Raw genomic sequence first — 21,575 nt, 5'->3', positions numbered from 1 at the left:
CCAGCCCGAGCCGGCCGGAGCCGAAGGCCGCCCCCTGTGACTGCCCTCCCGCCGGGGCCGCCGGCCTGCAGCTCCCAGGCCGGCTACCCGCTGCGCGCAGGCGGAAGGAGCCGCGAGTCGCGCCGAGGGGCCCGCGCCGGCCGTTAACGGCGCCCCAGCCCGCTCCCCCTCGCGGGCGGAACCTTTGTGCTGGGCCGCGGGAGCCGGCCGGAGGACGGAAGCGAGGGACGCGGCCGCCGCCGGGAGGCCGCGCTGCCGACCGCCGCCTTTCTCCCGCCCGCCCGTCCGTCCGTCCGCCGGGACCGGCCGGCTCGCGCGTCCGTGTGAGAGAGCGGGCGCGGAGGGGGGTGGGGGGGAGGAGGAGCGAGTGTCCGGCCGCCGCCGCCGCCTTCCGGGCCTCGCTCCCGCCCCGGCACCTGCCAGGCCGCGGGAAGGTCACGGGCGAAGGGGCCGGCCCTAACCGGCGCCCGCTTTCGCTTTCGCATCGCCGGCCGCCTCCGCGCGGCCCCGCCGCCCTGCCCGGCCCCGTCCGCGCCCCCAGCCCCCGGCCTGCCCTCTCCTGAGGTGCGGTTCTCCTCTCGCGGTATCGGCCGGGGTGCGAGCTCTTCCCCCCCCCCCCCGGGCAACGGCCGCGGCGCGAGCTTCCCCCCCCCCCCCCGCATCGGCCGCGGCGCGAGCTTCCCCCCCTCCCCCCCCCCCGCATCGGCCGCGGCGCGAGCTTCCCCCCCTCCCCCCCCCCCCGCAACGGCCGCGGCGCGAGCTTCCCCCCCCCGGCCTATAACGGCCGCGGCACGAGCTCCCCCCCCCCCCCCCCGGCCTATAACGGCCGCGGCGCGAGCTTCCCCCCCCCCCCCCCCGGCCTATAACGGCTGCGGCGCGAGCTTCCCCCCCCCCCGGCCTATAACGGCTGCGGCGCGAGCTTCCCCCCCCCCCCCGGCCTATAACGGCTGCGGCGCGAGCTTCCCCCCCGGCCTATAACGGCCGTGGCGCGAGCTCCACCCCCCCCCCCCCCAGTAAAGGCCGCCCGTAACGGCCGCGGCGCGAGCTCCCCCCCCCCCGGCCTGTAACTGCCGCGGCGAGGCCCTTTCCCCCAGTAGGCCGGGCTGGGCCGCCATGGCCGCCCCCGCCCCCGGGGGGAGGCCGCGCCCGTATGCCCCTGCCCCGGCGGGGCGGTCTGCGCCACCGCCGCGCCCTCCGCGCGTCCTTGGCGGGGGCAAGGGGCGCCCCTCGCTGCGGCGGCGGCGCCGGGCCTGCTTTTCTAGGGGCGGGAGGCGCGCGGGGGGTCGGCAGAAGCCGGTCCCGATCGAGGCGTGACAGCCTTCAGGTGGCTGCGAGGCTGTAGCTGGGAGGGGTGTTTGCTTTTCTGCCCCCGTGCTGCCCCTGCCTGCGTGCCGGCACCCGGGCCTTGCACCCAGGGCGCAGGCTGCAGGCCAGGGAACCGGAGGCGCGAAAACACGGGAGAGGAGCAGCACCCACCCTGCGGGGTGAGCGCCCTGGGGCGGTGGAAGCAGCCTAGTGTTCATAGGTGCCAAAAAAGGTGCTCCCTCCTGCCGCTGCCGTCCTGCCCCCTTCCCTTTGATCGGTCTGGGTACGCACCAGACCCTTGGAGGCATGATTCATCTCACCAACCTTGCAGAAAAGCTGGCCTTTTCTGCTAGTCTGGTGAGCTGAACTGGCTTGCTAAAAGGCGAGGGAGCACGTTAATGGCAGAGCGGGCACAAGGGAAGCAGCGGGGAGTGCACAATAGCAATAGGAGTAGGATAGGGACAGCAAATGCTCTGTCAGCTCCGTTCTCCTCTCTGATACCACCCTCAGGTAGGTACTCTATAACTAACGTGGAAGGGCTGGAATTCCAACCAGGAACTTTTCAGCTGTTATCTCTGCTTACAGACTTGAAAACGAAGCGTTTGCTCTTGCTTCTAAGTGTTCAAGGAGAGCCAAGAAATTCTTTCAAGTTGCCCAACTTCCCTCTAGTCATGCTACAGGAACAGAAAAGGAACCAGCACAGCTTCTCCATTTTTTGTTTGAAGTATTAGTATGCAGACAAGCAGAACTATGCAAAAACAGCAACGATGAACTATTCTAATGTGCGATGAAAATGTAGCAGTAGCTGTACAGAACTGTAGTTTGGCATTCAGTTAACCGTCTTTGCCATTGTTTCAGTGATCTATGTAGGGAAGAATGCTAAAATTAAGACAGTGTAAACAGAACTTAGACAAGCTTAAAAGTCTCTTCTGTTAAAGCTTTTCTTACGATTAGCGTTCAGGGCAAGGTTTGCCAAAGAAGCTTTTTTTGAAGCTGATTTCTTCAGTGAATATTTATCCCTTTTATTTTAACCAATGGATGTTAAGAGCCTATGCTGAATCTGCTAGTGCTGATTAGTTGCTTGGATGCCTAAATGGAAAATTTTAACCAATTTCCAAGTAGAAACATTCCACAGAAACATTCTTAATGTACAGAAACATTCATAATTTGTAAATTGTAAATGCAGAGCTAAAGCTGTTTTAGCAGTCGACGCTGGAATGTCATAGCAAGCTCTTGATGTCTTTTGACAAACATGTAATGGTGCTCCTTCTAATTCCCATCTGCTGAATCCTTTTAAATTGAATCTCTGGTATGGCATTACTATTGCATTTATCTGAATAGAGGGTCAACATAATATGACTGCCAGCCAAGAGAGAGGGAATTCAAGGATATTTTGGCTCTAGGTAGTCCAGAGTTTCCCTGGCTGACGGCTCAGTTTGGAGATCAGCCAGGGAATGTTTGAAGCTGCCAAAGGAATTGTCACTGATTTTACCCTTGCCACAGAAAAATCAGGCAGTGAATGAGTAGGGCTTTTGCGATTCTCAAACAGAGACCCTACCAGTTCAGTACAAAGTAGAACAGGGAAAGAGGACTCCACTTTTTAGTTCATTTTGGTATGTTTTAGGAAGAGTTTTTCTTCACATCCAGCAAGCTCTCTTAACATGAAGGAGCTTTATACTTTCTGGTTTTGGCTCCTACAGTAGTCAGAGTTTTCCCTTGATAGCTGTGTGCCACATCCAGCATTTTCAATTTTCCAGGGATGTTAATAGCTTAAAAGACTAGAGGTATATTCTCTTAGATGCAGATTCCAACTCTTAACCTTGTCATACCCAAAAACAAGTCATAAATCTTTTTTGAATGTGACACTTGAGTGCTTTTCTGTTAGGTTTCCTCTTAGGGAAAAGAATTCCGCATTTAAGTAATGTAGTTGTCTTTGTCTCCATGACTTAGCATTCTGAAGTTGATAACAGTCATAAAACTTCAGTCTTAATGGGAATATAAAGTAGGCACTGAAATAAAATAATCTTTCTTGGTAAGGTATTGTAGAGCCAAAAGGCATGTAGATTTTTTTGAGGGAAGACTGAAATCAGGACCTTTTTGAATTTATTCAGTCACAGAAGTAAGGCCTCAAATTATTACTGCCATTTGCTTTCTGCTTAAGAAAAATGGAAATGAAACCACATCATCAGTATACTCACTGCTGTGCGCTTTAATCTTATCCAATTTAATATTTTGGCATTGTGCTACTGTTGAGATACCTCATGGTAAACCTTATGCCTGCTTTCTGCATGGAAAATAAGTTTTTGTAAAACGATGTTTAAATATAAGGGAAACATTTTCTCAGTTTTAATGACTTTCTCTTTCCTTTCTTTCAATCCTGCATCTTTACACTTAGGGTTGAGAGGCAAAATGGTACATGCGGAAGCGTTTTCACGTCCCCTGAGTCGGAACGAAGTGGTCGGTTTAATTTTTCGTTTAACAATATTTGGTGCCGTAACATATTTTACCATTAAATGGATGGTAGATGCCATTGATCCAACCAGAAAGCAAAAAGTAGAAGCTCAGAAACAGGTAGGTATTTATTTAGTCATAAGTATAGCTGTAAAATGCTAGCTCATTAATTACTCTTTATACTGAGAAATTTGTGAACTGAAAACTAGACTTGGAATAACGAACAAAGGAATCACAAAAGCATGTGAATGTGGAAAAATCAAAAAATTAGAAAGAGTTCTAGTAAATGTCAGGATTTAAACTATTAGCACTTTCAGAACTTGTAACAAGTTGCAATGTCTAGCTTGCAGCGGTGAAAAACTGCTCAGCTACAGCGTGATGTTGTCTTGAAGTATCTGTGGGTGTGTGCTCCCAGTGCCTCTTCTGCTTCTGACAGCTTTGCTAAGCAGCAGTGCCATTAAATAATGCTCTCATCGGTCTGTTGGATGCGTTTTAAAACTTTGAGCAGAAACAACTTGTTTCTGTGCTGCTTTTTCACAATTACAGGTTAATGACAGAAGCAGAGATTGTAGCTACTCATGACAAAGAGGAACACTGTTGTCCAGTTGCCTTTTTAGGAGTACCATGCACCTTGCCCACACCTTCCCCACTAGAGGTCAAAATGCCCTGGAAAGGGGAGGAAAAAAAGTGAAAAGCCTCATCCTTTATATTGGCCTAGAATGATTCATGAGAGCTAATGTTTTGAGAAAAGATTTGTGTGCATTTCAGATAAAATGTTAAGTGTTTTCTGGCTGACACAACTTAAACTTGACAGATTCAAACAGCAGTTTTGAGCAACCTAACTCTATTTATCTCTCTCTTTTTTTTTTTTTTTTAATGAGATCCTTAGTTAAAAAATTGGCCCAACTTGAAAAATCAACTTTCACAATCTGTGCTAATGCCAACAATTATATAAGAGATTGCAATATCTCAAAAGCATGTCAGACTTAACCACAAGATTGAGTGTAAAGAGAAACTGAATTGTGAAAATGTGTTGACATAACAAATGACTTTTCCTTTTAAATGGAGAGAAAGTCAGTTTTTTCCTCTGTGTTCAGTGTTTTCTAACTTCTATGCATTATCTTTCTTTCTTTTTTTCTTAAAAATATGTGAATCTCTCCTTGATACCATTTGTTTTATTCTAAAAAAAGACTGTATCTTCCTTAAGAATGTGTCTGTTATTTGCAGGGTTGTGAATGAAGATAATATAGAAATGCGAAGGATCTCTAGAGTTATCTTTAATGATAAGTTCCCAGCTTTCCCTCTGAATACTATATAAAGTTTGTAAGAACTAATTGGCTTTAAGCATAATGGAATCTGTATCAGCTTTAGAAGCTCCCACGCAGGTTATGGAAGTGGTTCTGTATTGGGGTTACCTATATGCTAGCCCTGTTCTGGACAGCAACTTAGTGTTTTAATGTTAGTTTTGACTGCTTTTCAGCTCACAATTTATGACTTGTAGATTTGGGGAGGGGGGTGAGGGGAGTTGGTGTGACACTTATTTGATGGGAACTTAAGACATGTGACTTAATTTCACTCAAGTGACTAGTAAGTCATTAGGAAATAGCGGGACCTTCTACTTTAGAATGATTTAAGCTGTTTTCAAATGTGGCTTACTGAGAAGCTCATATTTTTGACTGTCAGACTCAAAATAGCAGCTCTTTTAAAAATAATTTTTGAATAAGCTAACCAATTTCTTCTTCTAATTTTCTTAGTAGTTTTTTTTGTTTTGTTTTCCCCTCCAGGCTGAAAAGCTAATGAAGCAGATTGGAGTGAAAAATGTCAAACTTACTGAATATGAAATGAGCATTGCTGCACATCTTGTAGATCCACTTAGTATGCACGTAAGAGACAGTTCTCCGCGCAGTTGTCCCTCTTTCCCATAAGAGCACTTCAGACGTGGAAGAGCTTGATTTTGACTTTGGATGGTTTTATTTCTCATATATACATATATGTGAAAATATACAGAAAAGACTTCTGTAATTTGGTACTAAAATTGCATCATTGCGAACAGAGTGGGTTTTTTTTAATCACTTAATTTTTTTGAAGCTTTACACTACTTTAAAGCTTTTTATGGGGCCTCCTTAAAAATGTATTTTTTTTTTTTAAAGCAGGGACTATAAAGATCATTTTTAATACTGTTTTCCCATATCAGGTAACCTGGAGCGATATTGCAGGTTTGGATGATGTTATTACGGATTTGAAAGACACAGTCATTTTGCCCATCAAGAAGAAATATTTGTTTGAGAATTCCAGACTCTTACAGCCCCCAAAAGGTAGGAAGGAAATGTTATGGATTTATGTATTGGTATTAAAAGAAGAAAGTTAGGATGACATAGAAAGAAAAGAGGAAATGGAGTTAACAGTTGTCCAAAGTAACAGTTAGGACTGATTGCCAGGGAAAATCCTCCAGGTCGTGGTTATCCCTCTTCCCTTGGTAAAAAAGTAAACTAGTGAATACGTTTCATCTTAATGAAGCAATAATTGTTCTTTAGTTACTGAAGTTACATTTTGTTTGTTGCATTCATCTGTGTAGTTCATGTTTTTAACTGAATTTTAATGTTGGCCTTTTTTTATATCCAGCCTTGCCCTTTGGCTCAGGTGAGCTGTAACTCTGTTGTACAAGTTAGAAATACTTTGTTAACATTTCTATCCTATCATAGAAACAAAAGTCATAAATATAAAAACTTACTGTTAGCTGATCTTGCAGATGTCTCTCTGTTCTAGTCCTAGAAATTCCAGTTGTTCAGACAGACAGGGATATCAGTTTTACTCTGGAGATCCTTTGGCTTTCTCTGGAGTTTAGTTGGACAGTATTGAGGCAGTAAGGAAAGTGGAGGGTGACATTAACTTTCCAGCAGTAAAACAAAATTTGGAGTATCTCTACTGGAATGCCATGTTTGTTGTACGTTATTGCAAACAAGCAGAATTTGAACCTAAATTTTTGGACAAAATGCCAAAGTCTATTTTTTGCTGTGATCCTTGGAATTTTATCTTCTGAAAATCCTCTGACTACTGTTAATTACTGCCGGTATCTGTGACCATCTCTTCTTGATTTCATGTACTAAATCAAGTAACTGAAGCACTTCTGTAGTTGCTTTAGTTTTTCCAGTCTACTTTCTGTTTAAGTCACAAATTGAAACCGTCTGGAAAATTTCTTTAATGTCATGATCTAATAAGCTGAAGGAAAAAAATTTATTATTTATTCACTTATTTTTAACCAGGCTTTCCACATGGGGCAGGGTCCCCAGTTTTATTAGTGGCTTGCATCATGTGTTAATAGAAAGTCACTTCAGAGTGATTATGCTGTTTATGGTCATCGGTCACGTTAACAGAAAAAAACTTAGTAATTCTCTGTTTCTGGCTTGTCCGAATTATTCTTTTCCTTTAAAGTGTTTTCTTTACATCTGTGTTAGAAAAGAACTAGTGTTAATTGTTTCAGTGTGACGAGTTTAAGAAGAATATGAGATGTCATATGTTTACAGTGGGTGACTTTTTTATACGGGCTCCCTCTTTTTTCCTCTGTGATACATTTTATTAGCAAGGTTGAAACAATCTATTAAAAAGGCCTGTCAAATGCTCATAGAAAATAAATAGGTATTTTTTCAGTTTTTTCTTACATTTACAATCACAGAAATAGAACAGTCATCTTTCAAACAAATATCTCTGTTTGTATCCATTTTTAGGTATTCTTATTTTTATCTTATGGTAAGAATATCTTAAAAAACTAACATTAATCTCTTTGAACTGGTGGAAAACTCTGTACTTGTTTGCACATCTTTTAAAACTTGGATAAAATGCAAGTCGTACACAATCGTGTCTGTTATACCAAAGTGTGTTTTGCGTACTGTGATGAGAGAACGTTAACACCATTTCTTTTTCAGGAGTACTTCTCTATGGCCCTCCTGGTTGTGGTAAAACACTGATTGCCAAAGCCACTGCAAAGGAAGCAGGTTGTCGATTTATTAATCTCCAGCCTTCAACACTGACTGACAAATGGTATGGGGAGTCTCAAAAACTGGCTGCTGCTGTCTTCTCCCTTGCCATAAAGCTCCAACCGTCCATCATTTTTATTGATGAGATAGGTAAGAATCTATCTGCTTTGTAAGTAACTCTAACAAAGTGGCATTAAACTGTAAGTTCAAGGTAATGGGTGTGTTTGGCTAGTGCCATCTCTTCTTTAAAAAGAGTGATAATAGAACTAGGTTTAGTCATATAAATAGTACTGAAAAGCAATAGTGAAAAAATAGGAAAAACAGTACACTTCTTTTTAGTGTCAGTGGAGGAAATTACAGTAGAACAGGTTACTGGTTATTTTTGTTTAGGGCTAAGCTGGTTCCTGCAGGAAGCTTGTCTTCTGTAAAGGTAACTATCTAATCAGGAAACTCATCACCAAAACACACACTAACACTGAGTAGCTTTTGCCATGAGGGAACGTAATAGAGAATAAAATACAGGACTAGGAGAGCTCAGGAACAGTAGTCTAATAAGGCGGAAGAAGTAACAGGAAAACTTCAGTTAGGAAGACAGCAAAGGTGCCAAGTGCTCAGTGCATTTGGACTTGTCACATTAGTGTTTAAGTTGCTGTGAACGTCACTGAAAATTATTCATTGTCCCCTAGCACTGGCACTTAGAATTAGTCATGCAGTTTGTAGGAACAGGGTGTTGAAGCTTTTACCCTTTCCCCGTTTTCAATTTACGGAAAGATTATTTTCTTAAGATACTTTTTTCTTTCATACAGATATGAGAAATGTGGGTTTTTACTAGCTGCTGGAAATTCTTTAGGCAACCACTAGCAAAGTTAGAGCACTGCATAGCGGGGTGTAGGGTCTACTTTAGGACAGTCCTGTTCTAGAGAACAGCTGTTCACCTGTGCTTTGGTGTCTTCTAACTTGTCTTACGCTGAATGTTCAAACTCTGCATGAACAATTAAGGTGAAAGTTATATTTTCCATGAATTCAGGAAAGTGAAAATGTGGAGCCCTTGCAAAAAACACAAGATGTGGGACAATTTCTTGTGATAGGTACATACTTAAGTAATGTGACTGAAAAAAATGTTTAAAAATGTACTAAGACTCCTCTTTCTTATCCTTTGTCATAGGAAATATTTTTCATTTCATTTTCATGAAATATTTTTCATTTCATTTTCATGAAATATTTTTCATTTGTTGACAATATTTATTTTAGAAGTATTCATAAGAGACAGAATAACATAGGACTGCACATGAGAAATAAAACAGTGTACAGTTTCTATGGCAGGATTGAAAGCAAACTGCTTTACTGAATCCTTTGATACAGATTCCTTCTTACGAAGTCGCTCGAGTTCTGACCACGAAGCTACAGCTATGATGAAAGCTCAGTTCATGAGTCTGTGGGATGGTCTGGACACTGATTATAATTGTCAAGTAAGTAAAGAGGATGACATGAAAAGTAACGTAATTCTTTCTTCAACGTTAGCATGCGTTGCTGGATTTGGGAAAAGGTAGCATATTGCATGTAGTAATTGCCAAGAGTTTGTCAACCTACTAATGTTAGTGATTACCAACGTATCATGGGAATTAGATGAATTATATTAATAGATCTTTCTGTTCGTGAGAAGACTGTTTTTGTGTGGGCTTTTCTTGGGTGTTTTTGCTTGCTTTTTAATTAAAAGGTGCTCTTTTCAGAAGTCTCTTAAGTTTGAATAATACAGTTGTAAAGTTTGAGCTCCCAAAATTAGGACTTGTAAGCTGCTTTGAAAGATATCTTGTCGACAGTATTTTTTCCAGGTGAAGTGAACACTTGATTTTAGGAAAGGTATTGGAAAAATCAGTATTTATCCTAGTTGCAGGGTTTTTTCTTTTCAGAAAAGCAGTAGACTAGCAAATGCCCTTGATTTGAGTTAATTTGAAAGGGTAGGAAAACTGATTTTCTCAAAAGACAAATTCTTCTAAATGGAGTCATGTTTCAATTCTGTATTCCTCCCTCTGCTTATCTCCGCCTCTCATAATCGCCACAGCGATATTATAGTTCGGAAAAATAGCTGCTAATGCTTTAAAAAAAGAAAAGGAAAAAAAAACCCCAAAACCACTGATGGTACAACAGACTCGAATGTAGCATAGAACAAATACCTCGGTATGTTTTTTAACTCTCACCTGGAACAGTCTTTCTAAGGCCTTTAAAAAGAGCGTTCTTTCTCCAAATTTTAAGCTTTCAGCCTTTTTTCTGCAAGTGTCAAGCAGAAGCGTGTTTTGGGGGGAGGGGGTGGGTTTTTTTCTGGTTTGGGGGTTTTTGTTTGTTTGTTCTCCTTGACTTTAAAACTGGATGGTTGGTCATAATTATTTTGTTTAGACCTAGTGTCTGTGGATGATTGCTATAGTAGTCTCTGGATTAAATTTGGTACCTGAGAAGTAAGAGCCTTTATTTTCTGTGGATGAGTTCTGATCCTCTGATGCACGTTAGTTCTCTATAAATTTTCCTTTTCCTGCTGTCTTCAGCTTATACTAAATACTTTTTTTCAATTGATTTAGGAACTGATGAGAACACATTCAAGATACGTAAATACGGGTTGAGTGTTTGCTTACTGTGAATAGGAAGCTAATGGTATGAACGCTTAAGTGGAATTTTTTAACTGGAAACTCCTTCCAGGGTTTTAATATGTTATCTTTTTCGCAATATAGTGACAGCTTCTTGGAGCAAGTTAAGCTGTTCATTCCCTGCAGTAAGACAATAGGTGATTTTATCCATCTCTTGAGTTCAGTGCGCTAAGCCTTAGCGAGTCATTGTTGTCCCTTACTCATATGTTTCTGCATAGCAGCAGACACTGGAGTAAATAAAATGCAATAATAACAGTTGGCTGAAGACACTGTGGTTAATTCAGGTTTCTTGGGGTGGCGGGAGGGTTCAGCTGGAGAGTGTTTTGTTTCAATACCATATTTTTAAGGCTCCTCCCTTAGATGTCATTGCTATTCAGGAGGTGTTCTTTAAACAGTGCTTTTGACATTGCTGTATTGTCTCATTTTTGACAGCCAGTTCATTCGATTCCTTTGTTAATTACAGATGTTTACTCGGGAGCTTTGGGTTGCTTGTTTGATTCTTGCCAAACAAATTTCTTTTGACTAAGGATTAAAGTCTGCTTTTGTTACTGTTGCACAGAAATTCCAAATGTTAGGAGGAAATTGTAAATAAGCGTTGTAACGAATGTTATTTGTTTCTGCGTTGATTGCACCTGAAAAGTGTGTTCAACTCTGTCGTCTGTGGGTGGGCTAAACCTGCCAAGGACATAATTTTGAGTCCAGAAGGAACTTCAGGCACAGCGCCTGGCAAACAGGGCTGTGCTGCTTTGAGGCTGTTCAAGTCTGGAAGCAGTATATAGCTACATTCATCCCTTGGGGAGCCAGGGTTAGCAGAACCTGCAGACAGAGCCAGTTCTGGGCAGATTTCTCCTGAGTTCTGGGCAGGCTCCTCTGTTCCAGTAGTACAGAGGAAAAACATTTTGGGTCCAGCGCTGGCCCTGACACAGACCTCAGGGAAGCACAATATGGGTATAGATAGGGATGTCTCTTTGCAAGAGGCAGCTCAGGCTTAGCCAAATCATTAGCGTGTATTCAGCGCTAGTCATTTGAGGCCCTGCATGGAGCCTCGTCAGTGTATGTGCTGTTCTCCCGAGTACCCGCATAGTTCTTCTATCTCCTTTGTCTTTGGTAGGGGAAAAAGGAGAAGTAGGCCGAACGTAAAGATTTCTTCAACTCCCCCAGAGACTGGCCTGTTACCCAGTTGATTCAGCAATCAAAGGAGCATAGATGCAGCTTCAAACCATCTTTGCTGTCCCCTGCTTGATCTATTGCACGCAAGACCAAAGAACTTGTGTGCAGAACTGCTACAAGAAGGAGCCTTGGCAAAGATTTCAGAGCCTCGGCTGTAAATGAGCCTTTTGGCTTGTTTTGTTCGTGAAGCAGTTTGCCACCATTTAATTAGGCCTCTAGGTGGCAGAGCCGCTCTGAGCCAGGAAACGCCACCTGGCTTCGCTACGGGCTACTGAAGCTGCTAGAGCCAGTTGCGGAACAGTGATCCGAAACAAAAGAACAAAAGTATGTCAGGAAGCTGTATTGATAGGATATTAATTTCTTTGACGTTATTCATTTTCTTGACTGATTATTTACATTGTAAATAAACTTGAAATAACAAATAAAAACACAAGGCTGTGGTGTACTGGAAATAAATTTGTTCTTAAACTAACAACTGGAATCCAGTTAAGTGAAGTAAACACTCTCCTTGTATTGAATTTGGCTTACACACATCTAATGCGCTGCTGTTAAAGTATACTAGCACCTGTAGATTCTTCTTGATTTCTGATAGTTTTCTTAATTAAAAAAAAAAAAACTTTTTAATGGCTTTAGTACCTGTGAAAGCTGCTGATTTGGTTGTCCTAGTGAACTGATTGCCTTTCTTTTTTTAAAATAGCACAGAAATGAAAAGTTTTTCCATACTTTATCAAAATGTTTCCCTTCAAGTTCCTTCCAAACTTAGTTCCTAGTAGGAACTAAACAGGCATCACTGACACCTATTAAAAAAAAAAAAAAAGTCTTAGGTTACCGCTTGTTGCTTGAACTTTCAAATCAGGCTTAGAAGGCTTCAGACTCGCGTAGTCTCTACATGGATGGTACTCTGTGGCACCAATGCTTTCTTAAGTTGTCTTTTTAAATCCAATTGCTGAAATCAGTACCAAGAAGCTGCATGTAACTTCTTTAAATGTTGATGTGCCTGATAAAATTTGGAAGAGTCACATGTTTGTTTTTGAAACTCCAACACAATGATGATTTAAAAACTGGTTTCAGGCTAACTAGTTTTCTCTCTTGCTGCATACAGGTAATAGTGATGGGAGCTACCAACCGTCCTCAGGATCTTGACTCTGCAATCATGAGAAGAATGCCGACCCGGTTTCACATCAACCAACCTGTAAGTCAGACCAGCTTTGCTTAAACAGTTTGCCTAGTAGCTGAACAACAAGTAAACGCCTTATCAGCCAGGAGATGTATGTCTTCATTTCTCAGAGAAATGGAGATGGAATATTGTTCTGATTTGTTTTTAGAAGTGTGTATACTTCTGCTTTTTTCAGTGAAGTTTCTCCAAGAAAACTAGGGGGCGTCTTGTGTCAGCTCATTGCACTTAGTGCTGGATACTGTCCATGGTCAGTAGCCCTACTATTTTGTTTTCCAGCACAGCTTTGCTATTGACCTTTCTGTCTCCCTTCTGAACGCAGACCGCGCACCTCATGCCCTTAGCTCTCTTGTCGGTAGTGCAAACTAACCCAGTTAACTGTATTCTGTAAGGAAATATTGGGCAGTTACAGACAGAGAGAAAAACAAAAAGGTGCATCATCTATACCAGGACAGCGTATTAGACAACCACAGAAATCCAGAGGTTGTGGCGCTGTGAGGTTAAGGGGCAGCTCGCTTCTCACAGTCTGTGTGGGTGTCTTGCTAGTTATTTCAGCCCTTTGCGGCTCGCTTTCCCCATCAGTACGTTTAAGATAACTTAGTTTTAACTTAGTGTGCTTTTTGTGGTTGCTTTTAATTAGTGCATGCGCTTGCTTTTGGGAACAGTGACACCGAGTTTGGATAGTATCGAAAAGCAGGTGTGTATTGACTAGCGTTTATAGTTCCTGGATACACAATATTTAGTTTTCAAGGAGAAAAGAGGGGAATGAAATCTGCATGCCAAAGCTTACATTCTGCTCAAGCCCTTCTGCAGTCGGACGCAGCAGTCAATCTGAAAGACTGTTCTTGTACCCTTCGTGACTTAAGCCAAATAGGCAGTAATTAATGTCTTTATCAATTATGCCAGCTGTCACAATGTTGCCCCTTCTATAAATTTTGCTATTGTTGTCCCTGTCAAAGTATTTTAACAGCACTTGAATGCCTAGTGCTATCACAAGACATTTTTGTATCAGTATTGCAAAAAGTTCAGTAGTGTTTGTCAGTATTCCCTCCTAGCTACTGAAATAACCTTGACTATTCATGTTTCGCAGAACCTTAAGAGTTTCACTCCCTCAATATTGATTGTGCAAGAGGGTACTCGTGTTCCCAGATCTGTCTTGTGAGAACTGGCTGTCAGTCCTCATGGGCAGATACTTCTTGCAACAGTGTTTAAAACCTAGTGACTGCTTTTTTGAGATGCTTCTTCGTAGGGCTCCGTAAACCTTAACTCACCTTCAAGTTTTCCTTGAATTAGTAAGGGCAATGGCAGTGTATTTTGGTACCTTCTCACGTCTTTCTATCAAGAACCACAAGTAGAAGGATGAATGATCTCCAGATATGCCTCAGAATGTTATCACAGGGTTTGGTTCTCTTGAGTACTAGAATTAAAACGGAAAGTGAATCGCTTAAGGCATGGATGTGTAACTTTTTTATCCTCCTATAGCCAACTTGTCTCTTGTTCTTGTCTGTAGTGCTTTGTGATACAACCAAGCTTTGTTATGCCCCTTATAGAGGGCTAAGATAATTTGCATGCGCTCTGGACTGAAAGCACGAACACCTAGTATTGTTGTAAAGTGGCTAAAGCCTTGTAGGTTTCACACTGTAGGTAAGTTTAGGAAAGGAGAACGCCTCCAAATTTCTCGGTTATCTGCAAGGCACATGGAAATGACAGCTAGAAGTGTTTTATGGGACAGAATATAGTGTTCAGCTACAAGGTATTTCTATGGGTCCTAGTTTTTTTTTTCCTCTGCATGTGGTTTGTTTGTTTTTTTAATGAAAGTGAATTTCAGACAAGTTTAGCATTGGGAGAGGTAAACAAATCGCTTCACTACCCGTGTTTTACTTCATTAGTAAAGATATGCGTAGGACTTAGTTGTTTCTTTTAATAACCTCATTACAGTGTGTAATAACTGCTTAAAATTTCCCAAGAATGATCTATTGAATTAATTTTTTTTTTTTGAACAGGCTTATTAGGCAGGGCAGTTTATCCTTTTTATCTGATTTTGCAGAGTCTTTATTGAAAGCATCCTCTAAATCTTGGGAGTCAGCCCTCTGTTAAAGATAACAGGGGAGCTTCAGACAAAAGCTGCTATTGCTTAGGGCAAAGTGAGACTAAATGTCCCTCAGTACTTGTTTTCTTTTCCTATCATTAATATAAAGGTATATGCTCAAATGTTTAGTTTCTTGGGCTCTTGGAATCAGAGTACCCTAGACCTGTTTCTGCTGAGTGGTTTGCCTCATGTACCATCAGATAGGTTTCCTGAGTGTGTATCCTTGTCTCCCGTTTGAGGGATCGTTCTGTCACTGAAATTTGACTGAAGGCCCACGCAGTGCAAAGTTGAGATAAATGTTACGTGTGTTTATTTTTGTTCTTTAATAAATTTAATCTCTTTTGTTTAAGGCTCTGAAACAGAGAGAAGCAATCCTGAAGCTAATTTTGAAAAATGAAAATGTGAGTAGATGTCTTTTAATGATTCATCTGCTATATTGCTGTGGTCATGAATGCAAACTCTGGAGTTGTGGAAAAAAGTTTTATAATCGTCTTTCTTGGAGCAAGATATATATTATCTACCAGAATATTTCTGATTATAATTTAGGAATCTTTTGTAGTTTTAGGTGTGGCTTCAAATTAAAGCAGCAGAATTGTGTACTGGTTTAAGCACGAGCCTTCTATTAGAGCGGTAGTAGTCTTGGATTTCTTGGTGAAACACTGTCTCTGAGGAAAATTATTTAATTTCTCTGTCTCCATTTTCCTGTTACATAACAAGATAATATATTTATCTCCCTGAAGATGCCAAAGATGAATCATGTTTGGAAATCACTTTGATCAGTGAAAGAAATTTCAAGCCATCATGAAGTATTCATTCAGGAAGAAGAGTTACTGAATTTTTTTGAACTCCGTAGCTAATCGGCTCTAGCTAAGAAAGGAAGAATAACATCCTTTGACAGTGCTGCTTTTGCCATTTTGATTCAAAGTTTGTATTTTCTTTAGCCTTTATTGGTTATCCAATAGGAGGCAGAATTGGATCTCTCAAGCCCGGCTTATTTTCAGCCAGAGGAACAAACTTTCTGGGAGACTCCTTCCCATGATGGGTTTAGTCATGCCCTCAGGTTTTCCCTGTCTTAAGATCTTGTTTCTCTTTTCTCACTCCAAGGGAAATCCTTGTTAAAGCTTGGTATCCAAAGTGCCCATTGTCTATGTTTATTCTTAGCCAGCTGCATTGCTCCATTCAGTTCTTGACAGCCTTTGCCCCAGATTAGGCAATTACATGCAGATCTACAGTTGCCCATCGCTGGCTTTGGTATTTGCGTGCAGGATCATGCTGGAGTTGTTACAGCAAAGCACATCAAAACAGAACTTCTGTAGCGTCCGTAGGAGAACGCTTCAGAGTAAGCCAGGTTGCCAGTTTTGCGTGAATTTCCACACCTGGGGAGCCAGATGGCTCACTCCAGACCTAAACCAGGGTGCTGCTGCATGTAGAGTTGTAATGTGGTGACCAGGGAGCCCCAGGCTCAAGTACAAGTCCAAGATTTGAGTGAACATGACAGCATCACTCTCACCCTTGTCTTTCAGGAAAAGCGGGAGGGAAGGTGGCTCAATGGATGTCCACACATTCTCAGGTGCTCCCTGGGAGTCCACTGATTAATTGAACTGGTAGTTAGAAGGAATATGGATTACATACGGAGCTTTGCCTTTATCAGCGGTTAGCAAATTTCATGGAATAGATTCTCTCTTAGAAGTTGTTCCCTCTCACTTTCATTAGGCTAGCTTGGCTTTAACTTTTTAACAAAAGGAAATACAGATGCATTGGAAAATGTGCTGGAAAGAACTGGATAAATGTTAGGTCCCGACTGGAGCTGTAGGCTCTCCTGGCTGCTTGTCTGAGTTCTATCTCTGATCCAACACGTGGAGTTAAACAAGTTATTTTGTCTCTGAGTTCCCCATGTCATGGTTGTATAAAATAGGCACAGTTGTTCAGCCCTTTTTGCTCAGCAAAAAAACTTTTTGGAGTTCTTCTTTTGCGCTGAAAGGTGCCAACAGCAAAATGTAGATGTGACAGCAACTTTTTCCAGCCTTACTGTGTTACTGGTCAAAATAAGTGTTTATGAAAATAAAATGTACTTTTTCAAGTAATATTATTAGGAAAAAAAGGCTGCGGCTGTGAAAGGAGGCCCAATAGGTAGTGTGCATTCTCTGTAGATCTAAAGACGCACTAGGGTCTAATGCCCTTAGCCAAAAAACCACTGCTGTTGTAGGAGACTTGTTTAGGCATTTGGGGAACTGGGTCGTTATTTCTGTGATCCAGTTGTCGTCTAGTAGACTCTCAAAACCACACAGGAATTTTGTAAGTAACAGAAAACACCAGTGTAACAGTTCGCTTTCAATCACCTGTTCATTTTTAATCAACTACAGAGTTTTATTAAATGAAGTATCAGTTTCATTTAATGAAATGAACTACCTGGAGAGTTCAGAACACAAAACAATTTAATAATTTCCCTTTAGCTGTCAAAAAAAGGCAAGACTGGAAAAAAAAGTCTTAAGGCAGGTAAAAATATTTAGAGGCAACTATGTGATGTACTCTAGTAGAAGAGTGTAAATGACTTCAAAGTTATCATGTTCTTACCTTTTCTTTTTCGACAGGTGGACAGGCATGTAGATCTCCTAGAAGTTGCTAAAGAAACTGATGGCTTCTCAGGAAGTGACCTGAAAGAAATGTGCCGGGATGCAGCACTCCTTTGTGTCAGGGAATACGTTAATTCTGCCTGTGAAGAAGAGAAGTAGGTGTTTTATTCTCTGTGTTACGATAGCCGAACAGCAACTGTGAATGCTCTTGGTGCTACATTTTGTGCAGTTATGAGTTTGTATCTTTTGATTTGAATTGCAAATTTAGGGTTGTTTTAAACACTGTGATTCACAAGTAGGTTCTCTTTTTTTCTTCAGAAATTGCTGCTATACAACAGAATGTCAATAAGTCACGTTTATTCATTCTGACTATGAAAATAAGATTATTTGTTCCAACGTGATAAGCTTGAGATGACATGAGAAAACAAGAGAGTTGTATTACTACATTATATTACCAAGCTTAGATGCTGGAAACGCTCTTGTATGCATGTGACTGTATTTGCTGTAATGTTCCTCTGATTACCTCCTATTCTTGAAGGTAAACCATACGCATGGGTATATGTTCCCAGTAATGCTGGCTCCCTATCAGAGTTGCTGTTGTCAAGGATTACTTTTCATTGTCTGAATAGTTGTTATGCAGCACCTGATTCACTATTTGCTTTTTTTTCTCTTTTTTTTTTTTTTTCTCCTTTTTTTCCCTCTTTTAAAGCCATGATGATGATGAAATCCGGCCCGTGCAGCAACAGGATCTACACAGGGCAATTGAAAAGATGAGAAAATCGAAGGATGCCACGCTCCAGAATGTTTTGATGCATGTTAGTTTAGATTAAGACTCAAGAGTATGTTTGCAGTTTCTGATGTGATTTAGTTTGTTGACTTCTGTAATCAGTTAGTAAAAACAACGTAAGGGGGTGGGAGTGGGGATGTTCTTTGAAGAAGGGAGTTATGTTTCTGGAATTGTTTTTATACAACAAATTCTAAGTTATTGAAATTTAGTAATGTGCGATTAGAAATGTAACAATAGATCATGAAGTGGAACAATTAGCCCAGACCAAGAGGCAACTGCCTGTGTTCTGTCCCATAATCGATCCGCTGTGTAGCCTTAAAGCAGGTTCTGATGTGGTGCACGGGTTCAGTGGGTCAGCTGTGTGGAGGGGAGATGATCCATTACCAGTTTGTGTATATATGTACAAGCGTGTGTGTATGTATGAAATGTATATATCCACACATTTTTTTATATATAGACATAATCTGTAGATAACTTGAGTATGGAAAATCTTTTCTACTTACTGAATCAAACCAAATCAGAAGATGTATAGATTAAAGATTCATCTATATTCAGTTCACATTTACTTCTTCCTTTTAGCAGCAAATACGAAGATAGGAATTCTGCTTCTAGAATAATTTTCAGGCAAAATTAAAAATATTACTGATTTTTCTTTCACATTACCACTTGAAGTCTGGTGCCATTTAGTAAAGACAGTAAACTACTGTAAAAATGTTTAAATACTTTTCATTTTGTATGAATCCTACTATTTGAGGATATTTAATGCTTTTAATGTTATTTTTATATTCTCCCCTCCCCCCCCCCCCAATATGAGCAATTATAGAGTAGAATCTTCTTAACTGGTCTTTCATTAAGCCCCACATTTCATTAAGCTCTCTGAAAAATTGTGGCTTTCTGATCTATTATGCATTATAACGAGGGCTTGCTGCTATTCAGTCTTCTCTAGAAGACCCACTGCAGCACTGTGGCATTGTACCAGGAAGGTTTACATGTGTTTTTGACTAAGGCAAGAGGATGTGTTTCATGGTGTATTACTTTGTCATGTGCTCTGATTTGCGAAACTGAAGGGAAAGGGTCTTAGACTTATCAATGTAATTTAGCAATGTTATGCTGTTCTTGCAAGTAACAGTTTAATAAATTTATGTAAAATTATGTGATAAAAGGCAAAGGGTTAAAAATGCAAGTGGGAAAGCTTTTTGCTAATGTTAGTCAATGAGTTTTTATCATTTAAATTTCTTCTCCTAATACTATGGATTGTGGACTAATTTAACATAAATATGTAATGAGGATTCTTAAACCCTAAGGGATGGTATACTGTGTCACAGATATCTTGGCAATAGAGAAAAGGTAGGCATTGGAAGCAAGATACAGTGTAAAATGAGACAAGATGCAAAGTAAAATAAAGACATTTGAGCCAGCCATCACACAGTATCAGGTACTGATGATAATTTCCACTAAGCTTATAGCCACAGAAAAACTTCATAACTGGAGTCCCTTTCATTTGCACATGAGTTGTATAATGCCCCTTAAGCAAGAGATGTTAGTTTGACTCAATTTAATCTCTCTGAGTACTGAACACAGGATTTTGGGGGGAGGTTTTATGTTTGTTTGTTTTGTTTTTGTTTTAGAATTTTCCCATATCAAAAAAGTGAAGTAATTATATGGTAAATGCATACTGATCTAACACAAGGACATGGGAAATTAGGCACAGCAAAAAATACTAGGTCTGGGATATGGAACGCTAATCCCGCAGGTCATGTTCATTATAGGACAAAAGGTAAGTTACATAAGCAGTACTGTAGATGCTAGTAATTTGTATTCTTTCAACAAGGAGGGAAGGGAGGTGATTTAGTCTGTAGAAAAATAACTGAAACCGCAGTGAGAGAGTTTGAAAGTTTCTGGAGGAAAAGGAGCAGTGCTTTAGAAAGAATAACTATCAGCAAAGCTTAGCTGTCGTTACAGTAGTGAACAACGAAAATGCAGCAGGGGTGCAGCAATTCGAGTAAAGTCCTTTCTAGAACATGTTTCCCCATTGCCTTGGTCCTGAGTGAGAGGAAATTTTATGCTGCTACTGCCTATTAAATTAAATGATACGCTGTATGACTAGCTATTACTCCTTCAGAAAGTCCAAGTCAGTGCTAGCTCTGTGAAAGCCTGATCCAAAGTTCAAGGACTTGCTTTGAAATTCAACATGCAAACAGTGCTACTTATTTCAACTGGGTTTCTCAAAAGGTTTAAATTATGCATGTGCCAGCTTAAGTGCTCAGCTACTGAGTTCATTTCAGCTGTGACCCCTTTTTCAGTTGCAGGTTTGACTTCGAAGTTCCCCCAGCACATCTCAGTAGCTGTTACACCTGAAAAACCCCAAGCTGCACACTGGTGGAATAACCCAGCCTGTAAGCAGTCCTGTGTCTTCCCTCCTTTCTCAGGATAGTTGCCTCTTGGTAAAGATCTACTGTAGGCAGCGTCAGTCTTAACTGTTAGTCAGATGGACTGTTAACACCTAGTTTTGAGCAGGTTTGAATGTCTTGCTCTGCCTGATGCATGGAAATAGGAAAAGGACCTAACCGTTATGCCAAGGGGCAACATCTTGCCACTCGCTGAGCTCTGCTCTCCTTGTTAGGTGTTTCTAAGAACTGGCTGTTTCCATACTAGCTGTATCTTGCCTTTTTGTTGTGTCTATCAATATAAATGCATCGCTGTGGGCTTAGGAGACAAATTTGAAAAGACATAAAGAATTATTTGCAATCGTAAAGTTACTGCAGCTGGAGTGTAATTTTCACTATTCCAAGGACCCTTCCATACTTGCGTGCTGCTGCTGGGGCTTTAGCAAGCTCTTGTAAAAGCAAGGATCTTTACTGTAGCTTGCTAGAAAGGCTGAGGAAGCTGCATGATTTATCGTGCAAGAACTCGGCCACTGACACCTTTAACTTAATTTCTGCCTCAGTCTGGCCCAGGTTCCTCGCTGGCAGAGCCTGCATCTCTTTAGAGTGGGAAAGGCTTGTGCAGAGAAGCAGTGGTAAGCCAAACTAATCTCCCACAGAATTTGAGCTACTTGCTCAAACCTCATATTACTTTCACAGGGGCGGGTCGAGGCTGATTCCAGTCCCAAATTCTGAGCTCTGAGTTGCAATACAGTGTGAAGAGGAGCCTTGCTGGGGTTTAAAGGTTGCCTCTTCTGGCAGGAGAAGGCATACGCATGCCCAGTAAGCAAATCATTTGTTTAGGACCTATTCAGTCATAGCACTGCTAGACAGCATGTACGGTACAGACCGTACCCAAAACGTTCTTGGGCTGTAAAGCAGCTAATCCTGCCAGTCTGATACTGCAGTGCAAACAGAAACCTCTGGAGTAGTCTTAGAGAAGCTACTTCATTTACCTGTTCCTTGTTTTCTGTTGCTCTGTTTCTTGTC

The 21,575-nt window shown here is 41.4% G+C and overlaps 1 protein-coding gene across 5 annotated transcripts; it reads left to right on the top strand.

The window, feature by feature from the left end:
* The first annotated feature begins 2 nt into the window (after nucleotides 1-2).
* On the top strand, nucleotides 3-19,586 carry ATAD1 (ATPase family AAA domain containing 1). 5 transcript variants are annotated; one of them, XM_068951118.1, is made up of 10 exons: nucleotides 3-323; nucleotides 3,701-3,876; nucleotides 5,541-5,639; nucleotides 5,951-6,071; nucleotides 7,680-7,880; nucleotides 9,093-9,199; nucleotides 12,642-12,731; nucleotides 15,153-15,203; nucleotides 17,394-17,530; nucleotides 18,085-19,586. In XM_068951118.1, the coding sequence occupies exons 2-10, from the start codon at nucleotides 3,715-3,717 to the stop codon at nucleotides 18,203-18,205; spliced, it is 1,089 nt and encodes a 362-aa protein (XP_068807219.1). In that variant the 5' UTR covers nucleotides 3-323; nucleotides 3,701-3,714; the 3' UTR covers nucleotides 18,206-19,586. The 5 variants fall into 5 exon arrangements, with proteins under 5 accessions (XP_068807219.1, XP_068807222.1, XP_068807220.1 ...); XM_068951121.1 differs by having other exon boundaries at nucleotides 297-317; XM_068951119.1 differs by lacking the exon at nucleotides 3-323 and adding an exon at nucleotides 344-564.
* Nucleotides 19,587-21,575: the final 1,989 nt, after the last annotated feature.

Source organism: Struthio camelus, chromosome 7, assembly GCF_040807025.1.
Source record: "Struthio camelus isolate bStrCam1 chromosome 7, bStrCam1.hap1, whole genome shotgun sequence".
In the NCBI taxonomy this organism is placed as follows: Eukaryota; Metazoa; Chordata; class Aves; order Struthioniformes; family Struthionidae; genus Struthio; species Struthio camelus.
Note: the sequence above shows the minus strand (reverse complement) of the source record. Positions and strands in the feature narration are given on the sequence as shown.

Excerpts from the sequence above, each read along its gene's own strand:
- ATAD1 (XM_009674907.2), top strand. The coding sequence starts at position 1,704 with ATGGCAGAGCGGGCACAAGGGAAGCAGCGGGGAGTGCACAATAGCAAT. Across the intron at positions 5,640-5,950 it reads TAGATCCACTTAGTATGCAC|GTAACCTGGAGCGATATTGC; the intron begins GTAAGAGACAGT and ends TTCCCATATCAG. Across the intron at positions 17,531-18,084 it reads TCTGCCTGTGAAGAAGAGAA|CCATGATGATGATGAAATCC; the intron begins GTAGGTGTTTTA and ends CCTCTTTTAAAG.